This window comes from Cricetulus griseus (assembly GCF_003668045.3).
Source record: "Cricetulus griseus strain 17A/GY chromosome 1 unlocalized genomic scaffold, alternate assembly CriGri-PICRH-1.0 chr1_1, whole genome shotgun sequence".
NCBI lineage: Eukaryota > Metazoa > Chordata > Mammalia > Rodentia > Cricetidae > Cricetulus > Cricetulus griseus.
This window is the reverse complement of record NW_023276807.1, coordinates 157813807-157831376: the sequence shown is the minus strand read 5'-3', so window position 1 is coordinate 157831376 and position 17570 is coordinate 157813807. Positions and strand designations below refer to the sequence as shown.

The window sequence follows — 17570 nt, the reverse complement described above, 5'->3', positions numbered from 1 at the left end:
ACATATGTGTAACAGTAATAATCAGGGAAGAGGAGGCTACCAATTTGTGGGGAAGCATTTGGAAGGAGATAGAGGAGGAAGGAAAAGTGATGTAACCATAGTTTAACAATGATAAAAAAAATAATTTTTTAAAACTAAAAAAGCATTTTTGAAAAAGTAAAAAAATACATGAAAGCAGAAGAGGGTAGATAGGTGGGAAAACAAATGGAGTCTGCAGAAGTTGAGGAGGGTGAGAAGGGTAATGGGGTGAATATGATCAGAATACATTATAGACATGCACAAAAATGTCATAATTCAACACATTACTATGTACAGTTAGCATATACAAAATAAAACATTTTTCAAAAACCCAGTTTAGTTGCAAATCTTCAACCACACAGCTTAAAAGCCAGTTGTAAGCTGCAACTGCCGGCAGCAAAGTAATTAGTCATTTCAGTGGCTGAAAACTTAACTGTCTGCCTTAAAGCCACAAAATACCTAGGAATTTTAGTTTCTCAATGAGAGGCAAATCTGCCTACCAACAATTACAAAGCTTTCTTAGAGGGTTCAGAGATGAATATGTGCTTCAACTACAAACTATGCAACCAACATTCCCTCAGGGGAGGGTGACTAAGGGGTTGATTTGGGATGGGAAGGGACAGAAAACAAAGAAGTATGGAACTGACTGACAGACACTCTAGTCTGAGGTACTGGTCCCAGATTTCTGGGGCATACACACAAGTCAGAATGAACAAAGATGGAGCGGAGGGATTTTGATTAACACTGGGGAGACGGTGATGCACAAATGAATTGGCCTGTTTTGTGGCCTTTCTAAGAATCTGTCCAGGATTTCAGAAACAGCCTCTGGCCCAAAACTGAGATAATTTAAGCAATTATCCTAAAAACTCCAGGGCAAACAAACTAATCCAGAACCTTCATGTTGCTCAATCTTGAGGCCTGCCCCACAGCAAGGAATTCATGCCTGGTACTGTACACCTGGTTAAAAGCTCAAGACCAGGGCAGGCAAAGGTCCTGGAGGGGGGGGAGGATGGGGGGAGGGAGAGCTACTACTATTGTGCTCAATGGACAGTGTCATACTGCCTTCTAAGTGTCTGTCTAGACACATAGATTAGCGGTACTCTCAACTTCAGTCAGAGAAGCTTCTGTTTGCAGCAGAGCAATAGCTAACACTGAGACTCAGAACTCTTCAAAGGGCTAAGAACTGTTGAAGCTCAGCCCTGAGAGGAGACATCTCCATCACTCACTCCAAATCCTGGGAAAGAACGCAGAAAGCAGGAGAGAAAGGATGTGAGAGCTGGGAGATGAAGAGAAATTCTGAAAAAGTGTCTTCTTAACAAGAGATGGCTGTTGTATTCATGAGCTCACAAGATAAGTGGTCTTGCTATAATATATCACATGAGTCAGATCTTTAAGCTGTGTTATATTCAGAGAGCTGGCAATCAGAGTGGATTTGATTAGAACCCTAAAGATCTGCTTGTCTTGTATCTTGCCCTTAGCCAGCCAATTATATAGAGGGGGAAAACTCCACATTGGACTAATAAGAAATGTAATTTACCTGAAATAGGTAAATCCAGTTTTAAATGAATGTTACCCATTCTTAAGCAATCACATCTAACCCTGAGAACATGGAAATGACAGAAAACTCTCAATACACTTCTTTTCAGAGGCCAGTAGTTTTTACACAAGTTTGATGTCTACCCTCCATGAAATAATGGTAAAAACCTAGTAAATGGTCAATTTGCTTGAACATTTTGTTTGTTTGTTTTTCAAGAGAGGGTTTCTCTGTGTAACCCTGGCTGTCCTGGACCTCACTCTGTAGACCAGGCTGGCCTCGAACTCACAGAGATCCCCTGCCTCTGCCTCCCAAGTGCTGGGATTAAAGGTATAAGCCACCTCTGCCCAGCACCTGAGCATCATTTTAACATCCCAGGCAACCTATTATAAAACATTCCAATTCCTTTTTTGTATGAGGTCAAAGAGCCCCCAAACAAGACACAATGGGATGTTACCCAGGTTTCATTAAAACATAAGGACTTGAGACAAAGTCTTACATGATGCAGTTGTTTGGTGGGTGTGGTACAGACTAGAGAGAGTAAAACACGGAAGGAGGAGAAGTTAGTGGACAGTGATTGGGAGGCAAATCACCCATACAGACTGAAGCTCATTATGGAGCCCTCAGAAGGTAGGCATCCTGTACCTCAGAATTGCCCAACTTACTTACAAAGTGACAAACCACCACATTCCATGCCCTCGGTCATGGATTCCCTCTGGGATGGGAATTCTTTGCATATCCAGATATGCATATAGGTCAGAAAAGCTAAACCTGGGTTCATCAGCATCACTGAGTCTACACCTACCTGAGGCTCACATAGCAACAGACAAAGGTAAGCTGTGTGGAGGCAGGGCCCACACACATGTTCAATGCAAGCCTTAGACAACACACTTGGAGACTGAGTTTTCACTTCTTCAGCCAATGTTAATAGAGAAGGCAGGTATACACCAGAGGCCCTTGCCTCAAGTTTGACATCCAGACTAAGAATGCATGCCCAAGAGCTGTTCAAACACACTGCCAATGTGATGAGAGTCTGGCTTGCTTTTTGCCATTCACATCAGTATTTGATAATCCCTTGTTATTTATTTATTCACTTGTTTATGAGTTTTCTTTTTTGGAATGGTCTCATTCTGTAGCTCAGGCTAACTCACAATAATTCCCCTGCCTCATTTTCCAGAGAGCTAGGATTAGAGGTACATTACCATGCCCAACTATTCATTAATATCTTTTAAAAAGATAAAGTATCTAAGACATACTCTAGAGAACTATAAGTGGCATGCCACAATGTTGCAGTCAACCACTAGCATGGGAATTCAAAGAAAGAAACTGGCCAAAGCCCATCTACAATGGGGGGGAAGGGGGTTATGAACCTTCACGATGGGCTTCAGAGTGGGAACGCTTAGTACATGATTCAAAGGTGTGCTAACCTGAAGGGGGTGAGGGGGTTACAGTTCCGGCTAAAATGAGCCGGGTGGCAGTCTGAAGCTTGAACCCAGCCTTCATCACAAAGCTGTTACTGCTTCCACTAAGGTTCTTTGTAGACCACCCAAGTGTAGCTGTAAACACGGCTGAGTGGGCTAAATCATTTCATCTGTAACTCTTTGAGTAAAGAACTGTTACTATTCTACAAAGGAGAAAAGTAACCTACCAAAGGTCACAGAGCTTGGCAAATCCTGCTGGAGCAGCCTGGTTTCAGAGCCTGCAGTCTCCCCCAAAATGTTCTGAGAGGCTGCCTCTCAGTAGAGGGAGAAGCAAGGAAAGGAAGTGAGACATCTGCATTTAGGACAGGCCGGCTGGGAAAGGTCTGCTTTGGAAGCCTCCCAAGGGAAATGATTCTGTCGAGCAGCTGGAAATCCTAATGGCCTCACAGCCATTTCCCATAGAGTGAAGTCCCAAGCTGGGGCCACCAGCAAGCAGTACAGAAGGTCTTTCGGAAGGTCACCACATCGCTTAGTGATGATGCCACTGGAAGCTCATCACGGGTGAACAATAGGCACAATCACTCTGGGCCCTCAATTTACTCTAGATGTTCCTCTTTCTTTAGCTTTCCTTACTACTTTGCCATCATCCCACCATGACTAGCTGTGATCAGAATAGGCCTAGGAATAACTCTCTCTCTCTCTCTCTCTCTCTCTCTCTCTCTCTCTCTCTCTCTCTCTCTCTCTCTCTCACACACACACACACACACACACACACACACACACCTACAAATAATAAGGACCCTAGGCTTCATTGAGGATTCAGGAGATTCAGTTTATAGGGCAATATGGCCAATTTGTTATTCAAAATACTAGCTGTTTCTCCCTGGAGGATTAACCTCCCATCCCAAAGTGCACAAGCTTGGATTATCCAGCCTCATGCTGATGAGTTTGGGGATGATCATTTACTTTAGCTAATGAAATTCAAGGGAAAGTGATCCATCAAAGTCGGCTCAGGATCCAGCATGTCCTTCTCCTTTGTCACCAGAAATGCAAGCCTGGGTTGAGTGCTGGAGTCAAACAGAGCAGCCCTCAATGATGGAACCAACGAGAACCTTCAATGAGAAATAACTCTTTACTATGTAAGCCACCAAACCTCAGAGTCAATTATTACCTCAACACACTTTAATAAATGGTAGGCCCGTGTGCACATTGGTCTAAAAGCTTTGATTCCTTGTATGGCTTGAACGTTAAAACGTCATCCACAGGTTCACATATTTCAACACCTGGTCTCAAGTTGGTAGCACTGTTTTGGGAGGTTGTATAAGCTTTGAGGGGTGGGGCCTAGCTGGAGGAAATGCCCTTGAGGGTCACAGCCTACCTAGCTCCACTTCTGGGCTCAGATTCACTGGCTCCTGGTCCTCCATGATGTGAACAAGATGCCATGGAGCTGGCCACTACCTTTGCTTCTGCATCAGGATGGTCTATATCCCCTCAAACCTGAGCAAAAAGAAATCCTCTCTCTTTTCTTGTCCACAGCAATACAAAAACTAACCATCACCATCCCAAAGTTTTACCCACCAATGGGCTGCCTCAAACTAGGTGTGTGATGGCTCATGCCTCACTTTCCTGTGTGCATGAGGCCATGTACAGGAAGCATACATACCTCACTTGTACAGCAGCATACACACACTCTGCATATTGTATATCTTGAGAATAGGGGCATAATTGTTTCAACAGAAAATTGAATAGAATAAATGTAAACATCAAGATACTACCAGACATGGTGACACATATTATAATGCCAGTATGTGGAGGCAGAGGATCATGTATTTTGAGACCACACCGTGCTACTTAGCAGTTACATACCTAGTTCAAGGCCAGTGTGACATATACAGTAAGATCCTGTCTCAAAAAAAAAAAGAAAAAACAAAAATCAAGATTCTGAACAAGTTTCTTTGCACAAAGATTTTCGGTGGCTACTTTTTTCCTAGGTTTTGAAATCAAGTCAGAATAAATTCAGGGGACTCTCTTAATGAGATTCACAAAAGCATACGGCATAAAAATACATAACTGAGATGAATGGAACAGGTCTTAAAACTTACGGAAACTCTAGTCTTTAATACATATTCCTATTCTCACAGGATCAAGCGGGTTTTACATCCCTTTTTCTGGTAATCCTAGTTGCAGATAAAGTTCCCCAGTCTTCTCGCTTTTCCTCAGTGTGAAAGGTATCTCCTTCTCCTGATCCTTTCTCAAGATTCCTCTCGAGAAATTAGCCCTGAAGAATTAGTAGTTTGCAAATTTTTAATGCCTTCCTTCAACCAATTCCAAAACTCAGAAATATTTTAGGTTGGGAGCAAAGCATGAACAGGATATAAAGTATTCGGAGAGTAACAACGGTAAAGACACGTCCATATAAAAATGTCTACGAAACGTGGACCTCTTCTCTCACTTCAGTCCACCAACCCTGAGTGCCAACGGCTGAGCAATACTAGATTTCTTCACAGGGCCCGCTTACTTCCTCACACCATTCTCTCAACTCATCCATGCTTATTATAACTTATTACAAGCTTACTAACGCATGTCCATGGCCACCTTTATTTCCTCATTCAGGAAAGCAACGCCACTGGATTTACAGAACAGGAGCCAGGTTCCAGGAGCCCCTAACGGGCTAGGCTCAGCCATTTGGGCTAACACCTCAATTAAAGAAACAAATCACAGTGAGATGCAGGGACTATGTATGAGTCACCGAAACAATCTCAGCACTTGTGCACAAAAAGTGAATGAGCAACACCTGATGAAATAGGGCACTACAAGCAAAGAATGACTGTTTTCAATTTCTAAGAAAATTATAAAGTCTTCCCCAAGTGATGCTACTTAGCAAAAGAAATAAGGTCGCCAGATGCTGGTAGCCCACGCCTTTAATCCCAGCACCCAGGAGGCAGAGGCAGGCAGATCTCTGTGAGTTCAAGGCCAGCCTGGTCTACAGGGCTAGTTCCAGGACAGCTAAGGTTGTTACAGAGAAACCCTGTCTTGAGAAAGAAAGAAAGAAAGAAAGAAAGAAAGAAAGAAAGAAAGAAAGAAAGGAAAGAAAAGAAAAGGAAGAAGAAAGAGATAAGTTAGGTTTCATATTAATTAACTTCTTTTTGCTCAACAACAACAACAAAAAAAGTTTTGTGTGTTTGTTTTGAATAGAATTCCTCCTTGTGGGGTCCAAAGTTACCTTCTTGGAGGATGACTCCTTCCTGCTTTTTGAGCTTGCTCCCTTGCTTAACACATCACACGCCGTCCCACAGGGGCCACAGTTCCACAAGTGGACAGACAGCGTCTGCACTCATGACTTCCCGTGTCATGAGCACCATGCTCTCATTCACTGGCATGGACACTAACAAGTTAGCATTTCTTCAGTTACACCAGGGAACACACTCCTGACGTCTAACTCAGGCCAGGACTGAAACAATGCAAACTGTATTTCTGATCGTCCAGCAAATTCTTTTTAGGATCCTGCCTGTGTCACCTTAGCCCATGAATTGTTTTTATGTTCAACAGAAGCGGCATTGATGGACTGCCGACAGCGCTGAGTGGGTCAGGGGAGGCATTGTTTAGTTGAAGAGAGTTCTGTCAATCTAGATTTCAAAGAGGCGGGGAGGGTATTGGTTATATTATAAAGTAGGTCCCCCTTGGGGAAAAGGATAAAAGCTTTAGATTTGCTGAGTCTTAAATAATGGTTCAGCTTCACTGACCCCAACTGTGACGTGTGTAGCCAAGGCCACAAAAGATAAATCCCAGCTGGGGACAAGAAAATCTAAATGCAGCCTCTTCTTTCCCTGAAACAAATTAAGAAAAACAAAAACAAAAAAACAAAAAAACAAAAACAAAAACAAAAAACCCAGAATCCTGCTCCAGAGTGTGGCATCTTCATTTGGGGGTGGGGGGGCATTCTGGCAATCAATCAATGCCGGCCCTCCAAATGTGGCAACCTGGAGCCCCACCATTATTCATCCCTTTGTTCCAACAGACACATGGTAGCCCATGCCCAACACTAAGCATCCAGTGTGAAAGTGTTTAGATGATCAGGCAGGGCCAGCCAGGCATGCTGTTTGGTTTCTATTTAACAGTTTAAGCAAGATGGGTTACACTTGGGGAAGTAAACCTCCGCAGACTGATGGAAAGCTGTCACCTGACGGTGGTGGGCATGTTCCCTTCTCTGCTTTCCTGAGTCTCACTTCCACTGTAGTATGGACACATTGCTAAAGGTCATTTAAAAGATTTTTTTAAACGACTTTATTGATCTTCAATGTGCCAACCCAAAATTGCCAAGTGAACATTAGGATTAAAAATGACTTTAAACGCCGGGCGTTGGTGGTGCATGGCTTTAATCCTGGCACTCAGGAGGCAGAGGCAGGTGGATCTCTGTGAGTTTGTGGCCAGCCTGGTCTCCAGAGAGTGCCAGGACAGGCTCCAAAGCTACACAGAGAAACTCTGTCTCGAAAAACCAAAAAAAAAAAAAAAAACCAAAAAAAAAAAAGACTTTTAAACATTAGGATTAAAAGTTGACCCTGGGGGATGCGGAGATGGTTCAGTCTAACAGGACCCCAGCCCCCACATCCAGGAGATCAGATTGTGGGTTCGGCATGCTCATGCTGCAGACACCATAAACTAACAACTCAAATATTTAACTTTGGCTGAGACTGACCAGGACCAGGTCTCAGGTGTCCTCACTCAAACTCTTCCCACTGTAGCTGGAACTGGCATTAACTCTCCCCCACCTAATGTCTGGACGGTGAGTCAACACTTAGGTGTAGAAAAGGAACTAAAGACTTTTCAGGGACAAGAGTCTGTGAACAGTGCTCCCAGGAGAAAAAATTTCTTTTAAGAAATTAATTGGTTTTCAAACAGTTTTAAAAGAAGCACTTCTGTACTTTAAACTGTTCTTGCTACTCTTTTAGTCCTCAATGCATACAGTTCATATCACTGGCTAAAGAGTTATGATTTTTCTAGAAAACACCCCAGCCACAGAGTCCATATATTGTATAGTTGGCTCTTCTCTGAGCTTTTTTCAGCTCCATTAATTGTTTGACACACACATCAATCTAGATTCTTCCATCTGTCGTCAAGTTTTCAAATCACAGAAAAGCCAACTTAGAACAAAAGAAAACATCACTTCATTGTCACTATTTCCTCACACATAACCCCCACCTCTTGAAGAGAGGAGGTATCTTTAAAACTACCTGAAGTGATTCAGAAAAGCCCGCTCCCTGATTCTACCTGTCCTTAGCAATAGGCACATAATTCCTTTCTCCCCAGTTTACAAATGCCATGTCACTTTAACATGCAGGGACTCTGAACCTTTTATAAATAAACACATAAATAACTGCTTCAAGTCAGAAGGCAGTTTACTGTCCACAGCTATAACTCTAACTCCAGGGAGAGAGACAGGCATGAAGCAGATACTCATAAGCAGTATTAAATAACCAATGTGCACTTGGTTTAGTAACTTGCTTTTCCATTTCTTTCAGCTCAATGGATGAAAGGGCAATTAAACAAATTTCTTGAAGGACATCATAAGTCATTTCCACTGGTAAAGTTGAAACAGACCTTTAGCTAGGGAAAAAAGAAGCAGCAGCATTTCTACACTGGGGAAGTAACTAAACCACCTCACTCCTAAAGTTCTTTCCAGTTCCTAGACACTATAACCTAGATACCATGCCCTAAGAGAGAGACATCTACATAAGGCCGGATTCCCAGGCAGAGTAATTACCATGCATTGTTCCCGGATAAACTGATACTTCAGCATGTGGATGCAAAAATACTAAACCATTCAAACTGGAGACACGTCCATAGAAAAGAAGCACTCTTGCTAAACTAGGTGCACTCTGGAAATAGCACCTGTGCTTCAGGTCTTCTCAGGGCCGAGGCCAGTGAGGAAATGGACAAGCTATGAACACAGATTAAAAATGGAATAAATGGCATCACATTAAACTTTAGCTTTTGCTTGGTCACCAATAACATAGCTCTCCCTAAGAAATGTGTGAATTTAGCCTTGAAATTTAAGCAGTTGTAACTGAATATATACATTTCAATAATATAGAAAACACAGCATTTGATGGATGGGGTAGGTAGCTCAGTGGCAGACTGAAAGCACAAGGACCTGGAGTTAATACTCAGGATATAAAACCACCACAAACCCCAGGCCCTTATCATATAAATGTTTCTATCCATTAAAACTCAATTGTTATCCACTGCAAATGTCACACTAGAATGTCTAAAACTGAGAGCAACTAAAGTCACTCTTCAATCTGGACAGGAACAGTGGTTTGTACAGACAGGAGAAAGATTTATATTTTCCTTGACAACTCTTTTTAAATTTTTTTAATGAATTCTGAAGAACTAAGGCAACTCCATTTGTAAGTAGGTTCACTTTGGAGTGGCTCTCTCCCTTCCCATCCCCTTTCTTTCTTCTGTCCAAACCCAGGGCAGATAAAGGGACTGGGGAGGTTGAAAATTTCAATATTATAGAAGCACAGACTTGTTAGGAGCTGGGTTTGGAGAATCTTCTGCACTCGATGAAGCTGGTCTGAGGACGGGAAGTTTCAGAGGTTACTCTTTAAAAGATCCCAGAGAGCAAGCAGTCTGACCACTCCATGTAAATGGGATCACACAACCTCGGTAGCCTTATTCAACTTTGTAGTTCAGTCCTGATTGTCGTGCTTACAACTGGGGGTGGGGTGTCTTCTTTTTTTAAGTTTTAAGTAATTTGATCTTAATTCCGGTGACAACAGAGAATACACATAGAGAAGCACTCTTTTCTGTATATGCATACTTTAAAAATCTCCCCGATTATCTGAACGAAAGGTCTTACATGAGAAGTCTGTAGGATTAAGCTCACATATGGCTGGCAGACCCTTTCTTGGATATGATCACAGCCACACAACTAAATCTTAAGCCCACATATTGTTCCTATTTAACTGACAGATATGAACCTACTAATTTATTGGAAATGTGCAGCAAATTATTTCTTCCACCTCCCCCAATCCTCAAGAATGCACCCGCAATAAGTGTTGCCGAAAAGACAACCCCTACACAGGATACTTGCATTCCCAGACGCTTGCCAATGCATCTAAAACATATATTGTTATTTTAGTTCTTTGAATCTGTGCCCTGAAAATAAGTGTGGGGAGGGCCAGATTTAACCTTGGTTTCTAAAGAGATCGGCCCAGAGACTATGTAAATTCCCTCATTAATGATAGCCTCGGACCAATTAACAAGAGCATAATTTGTGTGAAGAGGAAGACAAAATTCTTAGGACGATGTCATGTAACAGAGTTTGGAAGGCCTAAAAAATCCACAGGAACACTTAGCGATGACTAGCGCACATTTTATCACCGTGTAAAGTCTTTCAAAACACCTCAAACAACAACAAAAAAAAAAAAAGAAGAAAGAAAGGAAGGAAGGAAGGAAGGAAGGAAGGAAGGAAGGAAGGAAGAAAGAAAGAAAGAAAGAAAGAAAGAAAGAAACCGAACCACCAAATCAAGGTAGGTGTTGCAAAGGGTGACCCCATGAACTTCATGCTGGGCTGAGACTCCCCAGGGAGTGCAGAAGGTGTGTGTCCGGAGAAGTACAGTGGGGTACAGCCAAGAGTCTGAACATCCGGGGTTCGTAGCTTTCAGCATCTACCTAAGACTTTTCACTATATCTACAAAATGCCAGGCCACCACCTGCAGCTAAGTGCAAAGTTCGAAAGGGAAGAAAAAGAAGATGGGGTTCTAGCCAGGGAAGGACTCCACGGGAGGCGCCCCAATGGCAGACCAGGCAAAAGTGGGCTATGATCGTCGACAAAGAAAATGCGAAAGAGAAAAGAGGACTCCGCCTTTCCCTCTGGGCTTGGCTCCTTTCAATAAAAAGGAAGGGCCACCGCCACCGCCCCTTCCCTTCTTTTCACCCGTGGCTGGGGAGCAAACCCTGAACTACATCCTCAAAGTCCCACTCGCTCTAGCTGGCTCCGAAGTTGCAAACCCAGAGTCGCATACTCCAAGAGGCGCGGCCCGTGGCGTGTACCCGGGCCCAGAGTCGGGATAGGAGCATCCGCTCCCGGCCTTCGGGTGCTGGGACACTCCTCCAGACACTCACCCTCCCTTCCTTCCTCTTCCTCGAGCCCCGCATTCAATACCGCCGCCCCCGGCCTGCCAGCCGCAGAGTATTTCAGGACTTCCACCCACCCCGAAAGAGAGCCCTTTGAAAACTTTGTGTGTCTAGGGCTTTGTCCACATCCTGGGCAGGGCCGGGTCACCCGGGTGGGCGCCTGAGGGTGTCCGGAATTTCACAATACACCGGGGGTAAGCCACCACGGAAATCCCACCCCTTGGACCCGCTTCTACAGCCGTGTGACACAGCGCTTCGGCTCCCAATTCCCATGCCCCTATTGCCCCCGGGGCGCGGGAGAACCGCGAGGAAACCCTCCGCAGCGGGCGCCTTCCTCCACGGTCAGCAGCCGAGCGGTGTGCGCGGGGAGAGGGAGGTATCTGGGGAAAGCAGCGGCTCAAGCTACCCCTTTAAAGGGAGCCTCGCAGAGGGGTCCTTTTTCTCCCGCATCCCCGAAATAGGGGCGCGCCTAGGAGATCCACAGTTGCATCAGGTAGGCTCCGAACCTGCCGGCTCCCCAAGCTCCCCTCCGCCCCAGACGCGCGCCCAAATGCATGCACACACCCACAGCCCCAGCAGCCACCACCCAGAGCCCCCTCCCGGTCCCCGCAAATTTCCACCCGCACGCGCCCCAAACACAGCCCAACGGCGCCCCGGGATCAGCGCGCTGGGGAAGCGAGGCCCCGGCACTTACACTCTGTCTCCCTACAGCCACGGCCATCGCGACTGCGGCTCCAGCTGCGCCCGGCTGCTCTCGGCCGACACAAGCTGCTGCTAGCGCCCGGGTTCCCGATGGCCTCCCCCGCGCCTCCCTCGCGGCTGCGCCCTGCTCGCGCCCGGCTCCCGCGCGCCTCCAGCCGCATCTGCTCGCCCGCGCCGCCCCGCCCGCTTTATTCCAGCAACATGGCCTCCCGCCTGGACGCGACCATTGGCTGTCCCTGAACGGGGGTGCTGGGAGCGCCCCGGCCCCAGTCAAGCGACCGAATGCAGCGAGCAAACCATGATCCTGGTCAGCAGGTAGGCTAAGACCCTCTATAGTCAGCTATCTTCCCTCTTGTGACTTTCTTCTATGTCACTAAGGTGTCCCAAGCCTTGGCGCTGCCTGCCTCCCCCCGCTGCAGCACGTGCTGGAGTCCGCGTAAAAGCCTAGGCGCGGAGGTCCCAACCCGGGGCTGCCACGCGCTGCGCGGAGCCGGCACCTGGGGCTGCTATGGGGTGGGGCAGGGACAGGGAGCAGGGGCTACATCTAGAGGAAAGTTGCCCTCGTGACACGCCTCACAACGCTTAAAGGGTGTGGTGGGTAATCCACTAGGGCAGAGCGTACCCCACAAGGAAAGAATTGCTGGTCTTCGGGGCTTCCCTTCAGAAAAGAGACTAAGCCAGCTGCTGGAAGCCGTCGCTGTGTCGTGCAGCCGGGCTGGGGATCGCTTTTGGAGAGGAAGAGGCTGTAGTAGTTGGTTCCGTGGCCGACCCAACCACCCGCTGCTGGAGACAGGAGAAAACTCCGGTGCCCGCTGGAGAATTTAGATCGTTGTGAGCTTGCTCCAGAGCGTTTTCCACGGTATTACCGGAGAGGTCACTGGTGCAGAGAGGTCAGCCCACGTCATTAGATCCCCGGAGACAGACCCGATGACCCAGGGGCCAGAGGCGTGCATGCTCAAGCCTGGCTGCGGGGTGCGGGGCTAAGGCGAAGGCGCGAAGCGGGTGACAAGTGGGTGCGTGGGACTGGGAATGATTTTTCCAATAGATGCCGGAGCGTCTGGGTGGCAGGCGAAGTTGTGGGGTCCTTGTGCATGCATCTGATATGGGGTAAACAGTGAGGGGTGCCACGCGTTGTAGATTCCCACGGGGGACTTATGACCGGAAGAGGATAGCTACTTGATTGAGTTGAGGAAACCAGGTGGATTGAAGCGCGGGGAAAGAGGCACTGAAGGGCTGTATTCAGTCCACGTGAATGCGCCCTCAAGGGAAACCAGGTCTATTAAGAAACTGCCTGCTTGAATTGGAGCTCCTCAGAGCCTGACCTGAGACATCAAACATCCAAGTTTCTGGGAGCTTTAAATGTACCTCTCCTGGCCCACCCACAGAGGGCCGCAGGATTCATTTGCCCTGCCCAGTCTTTGGCTGAGGGTGAGTGGCCCTCCAGAGCTGGTTCACCAGAGGCTGATCTGATGCTGTTCTAGTAGGTGGATGAGGAGCCAGAAGCCTCTGGAGTGAATTCCACCCCTGGCGGTGGAACCTAGAGAAGAGTGTGGTGAAGGAGGAGTGAGGGGCTGTGACATAAGGCCTCACTAAGTTGTGTTTTGATCACTTTCTGTCCTGGAGGCATCAAATCTTTTGAGAATGGGGACCTCACTTATGCCAGACACACAGTAGGCAAAACCTTGTCAGGGTTGTAAGATGTCACGTGTGTGGGTGCTGTTCGAGAGCGCTCAAAAACAAAGAATTCCTTTCCTCTGTGACTTTAAGCCAATGCCTTCTTGCTCCTTGGTTGAGGGGGGGTTAGAGGGTGGGGAACGGGGGGGGGGGATAAAAGGATTATGTATAATTCCTTGTCCAAACTTAAAACTTTTAAAATTAAAAACGGAGGCTAGTGCTATAACTTCAGATAACAGGCAGGGACTGTGACTTACTGGCACCCTAGCCATTGTTGCAGATGAACTAGGCAGTTGAGAGGTTGTCACAGTAATAATACACATGAACTCGCCATAAGAGTGCGTCTTTGTCTTCTGGCGTCCTGCACACAACATACATACATGTACAGGTCTATCCTCTGAGCCAAACAACTGCCATCTTGAGACATTCACCTGTGTCTATTTGCAAAAGATCATCCCAACTGTGCTTGGTGACTGTTTGCATCCCCTTACAGAGAGGCAGTGAGGATCCTCACTGAGTATGCAGCCACTCACTCCCACGTTTTCCGTGTACCTCTGCCTTAACTGCATTTGGCCTTCAGGAAGTAGTAGAGTGAATAGGCTGGGAAGAAAGGGGATCCATCTATTGGAAAGCCCTCATCCTTGCTGGGTGATGTCGGTTTTCAATGTGGCCTCTAGGAAGGGAGCACCTACCCTCCAGTAAGTAACCCCTCACCTGTGGACTAGGGAATCCCAACAACTCATTGGTTCCCAGAGTGAACTTTGGTAGAATGGTGCCTCAGTTTGTCTCTGGACCTTAGGAGGAAGAGGTAGATGTTGCTAGTGTCTTCCTCTTTAAAGGAACTTTGGCAACATTGCAATACTTAATAAGGTTGAGTGACCAATAAATACTTGCTTAGTCTATAAATGTTGAGTCGCATTTGGATACAGATGGAACCATGTACTAAGCCTATGAACAGTCATGACTGCCATGGGCAGAAATTGGTGCTTGATCCTAGGGGCAGTGAAGAACCCAAGGGGCTAGTAAACATACAAGTGACTTCAGATTTTCATTTTAGAAAAGATATATACCCAATGTTTGACATCGTTACTCATGCAGGACCCCTTTTTAGTGGGATCATGATTATTTGGAGAGATTTTCAAGAAAATGTTACACCTTGGTAGAAAGTAAATGTCTCTTATAAAAGATTCCTGAAGATAAAGCACTCAGCAGACCCTTCATCCCATCCCCTTAGAGCTCTCAAGAGATCACTTGATCTGAGCTTGGTGAGTAGACACTGTTGATTTTGAATCTGGAATTAAGAGACATGAAGACAGAACTTACGAATTCTGTAGTTTATTCTTATTTTTTAAGTAGGTTATCTAGGTTGTTTCTGTAGCTCTCCACTTTCTTTTTGAAAAGTCTAATGTAAGAGCACTTTGACCACAGTATAAGAAAGATACATTAAGAAAACACAAAACAGATAATAAGAAACAATACAGAAACAAATGGGAAATACATAAAACAAATACAAGAAGATAAAATAGGAAACAGCCTAGACTATGTAACCAGTTCCAAGATACACAGGGCTATATAGTGAGACCCTGTCAAAAAAGGAAAAGAGGGCTGGAGAGATGGCTCAGAGGTTAAGCGCACTGGCTGCTCTTCCAGAGGTCCTGAGTTCAATTCCCAGCAACCACATGGTGGTTCACAACCATCCGTTATGAGATCTTGTGCCCTCTTCTGGTGTGCAGATATACATGGAAGCAGAATGTTGTATACATAATAAATAAATAAAATCTTTTTAAAAAATTTAAAAAAGGAAAAGAGAAAGAGTTAGAAACCATCACTACATTCCATTTAGAGAATAAAGCAAGAGATCCTGAACTCCTGCAATGTTATGTTAAGATGTTCAATAAAACATTTTTAATGCATGCAAATTAGACAGGAAAACTTAAAACAGTTTTTATTCAAAGAGGACATGACCTTATATAGAGGATATCTTAAGGATATTAAAAGCTAATAAATGTGCTCAGCAAGGATGTATAGGATACATGATCAATACTTAAAAATCAATTGTATTTGTACACATTTGCCATGGACAATATGAAAATAAAATTTAGAAAACATTTTCATTTATATTCACAGCAAAATGAATAAAGAACTTAGGAGAATGGTTTTAAAGATATGCAAAAATATTTCTGGAAACAAATTTTAATGAGATACTTGGATTTGAACCCTGGATCTTGCAGAGGGTTTACCAAGTAAGCACTCGATAATGAGATAAATCCCATCCCCACCCCAATATTTGAATCCAAATAAATGGAAAACTATTCATGTGTATGAATTGGAAAACATGAGGTGACAAACTCCCCAAACTGATTTATAGATTCAGCACAGTTCCTTTCAGCAACTCAACTCACCTGTTGGTAAAAATTGATAATTCAATTCCCCAGTTCCTGTGGAAGTTCAGAGACCCAAAACAGCCACAAGTCGCAGGGCTCACACTCCGAGTTTCACAGATACAAGATAGACCCATTAATAATGGGATAGAGCTAAGATCCAAAAATCCCTGTCAGCTGTCAACTGATTTTTCAACAATGGTGGTAAGACCTTTCAATGGGGAAAGTGTAAACTTCTAAGCAAATAAGGAACAGCAACTAGGCAACGGTTCACATCCATTAGGACAGCTATAATAAGTCAAAGGCTGATGGGCATGGTGGTGGAGGCCTTTAATCCCAGCACTCAGGAAGCAGAAGCAGTGAGTTCAAGGCCAATCTGGTCTACATAGTGACTTCTAGGACAGCCAGGGCTGTGTAGAGAGACCCTGCCTCAAAAATTCAAAGCAAACAAAACCCCTCAAGCTCTGATAATTGAGTGTTGATGAAGACTGAGAAAACCCAGAAGCTTCATAGACTGTAATTTGGGCTAATACTACAGCCATGGTGAAAGGCAGCTTGACAGTTAAGCACAATTATGCTATGACCTAGAAATGTCACTCCTGGGTAGATACCCAAGAGAAATGAAAACACATCCACACAGCAGTGGGTACAATGACATTCACAGGGTTCAACACTATAGCCAAACAGTGGCAATAACCCTGTCAACTGATGAACAGATAATATATGATATTTCCATACAGTAGAGTATTTATTTTTCCATAAAGGGGGTAAGTACTGATACATGATACATGAATGGATCTTTCAAACATTATGCCATGTGAAAGGGGAAAGTCTCAAAAGAGCGTTCATGGTATGACTCCACTTATATGTCTAAATCTAGAGACAGACAGCTCATTGTTAGGCAAGAGGAGGCTCAAGAGACAACTAAGAGGCATAGGGTTTGTTTCTGAGGTGATAGTATGCTGAAACTCATTTTGATGCATGAAGTAACGACTACCCAGCTCTCCAGCCACAGTATGTTTGGTCTTTTAAGTTTTAGCCTTCCCAGTAGGTGTGCACTGTTCCCTTGGAAGGTTTTAATTTACATTCCCCTCGCCCCTGATGATTTTCAGCATCTACTTGCCAACCATACACTTTCTTGGATGATATATCCCTTGCTTGTTGCGTTTGGGGTTTGGTTGGTTGGTTGGTTGGTTTTGTTTGGTTGGTTGAGACAATATTTCACTGTGTAGCCTTGGCTGATCTACAACTCACTAATCAGACCAGATTGACCTTGAACTTGGGAAACTCTGACTCCAGTGCTGAAATGCAGTCTTGTGCTACTATGATGGCTCTCCTGCGGGTTTTTAATTGGGTTTCCTGTTGTTTTGCACTCAATACAGTGGCTGCACCTTAAGCAACTGCTGTCCCAACCCGAAATTGCAACTCCACAGCTACCAGAGCAGCCAGTTGGGAATTCTATTCCCTCTGGGACTGGCTCTAACACAGCTGCTAAAGGAAACTTTATCTAAATCTCTATCCCTCTATAGAACTCACAATTCAAAGGTTGAGGTGAAATCCTGCTAGTTCAGAGAGGCTGAATAGCAAGTAGCTAACCTTCTCTCCTTGCTCCCATCTCCTGAAAAAATGGCTGTCCTTTTGCTCAGCCCCCACTTAAGAACCCTGGCTCACTTAGTTCCTACCACTTCCTGTCAGCTA

The 17570-nt window shown here is 45.0% G+C and overlaps 1 protein-coding gene across 7 annotated transcripts in view; it reads right to left on the bottom strand.

The window, feature by feature from the left end:
• The window catches only part of Septin11 (septin 11), a 149953-nt gene extending 137978 nt beyond the window's left edge, over positions 1–11975 (bottom strand). For 6 of the 7 annotated variants that reach the window (XM_027388445.1, XM_027388443.1, XM_027388449.1 and 3 more), the window contains exon 1: positions 11104–11151. In XM_027388445.1, coding sequence (XP_027244246.1) covers positions 11104–11136 — 33 coding nt within the window. In that variant the 5' untranslated portion in view covers positions 11137–11151. Of the gene's footprint in view, positions 1–11103; positions 11152–11809 lie in introns of those variants that run through there. The other variant, XM_027388444.2, reaches the window with a different exon arrangement.
• Between the last annotated feature and the right edge of the window lie 5595 nt (positions 11976–17570).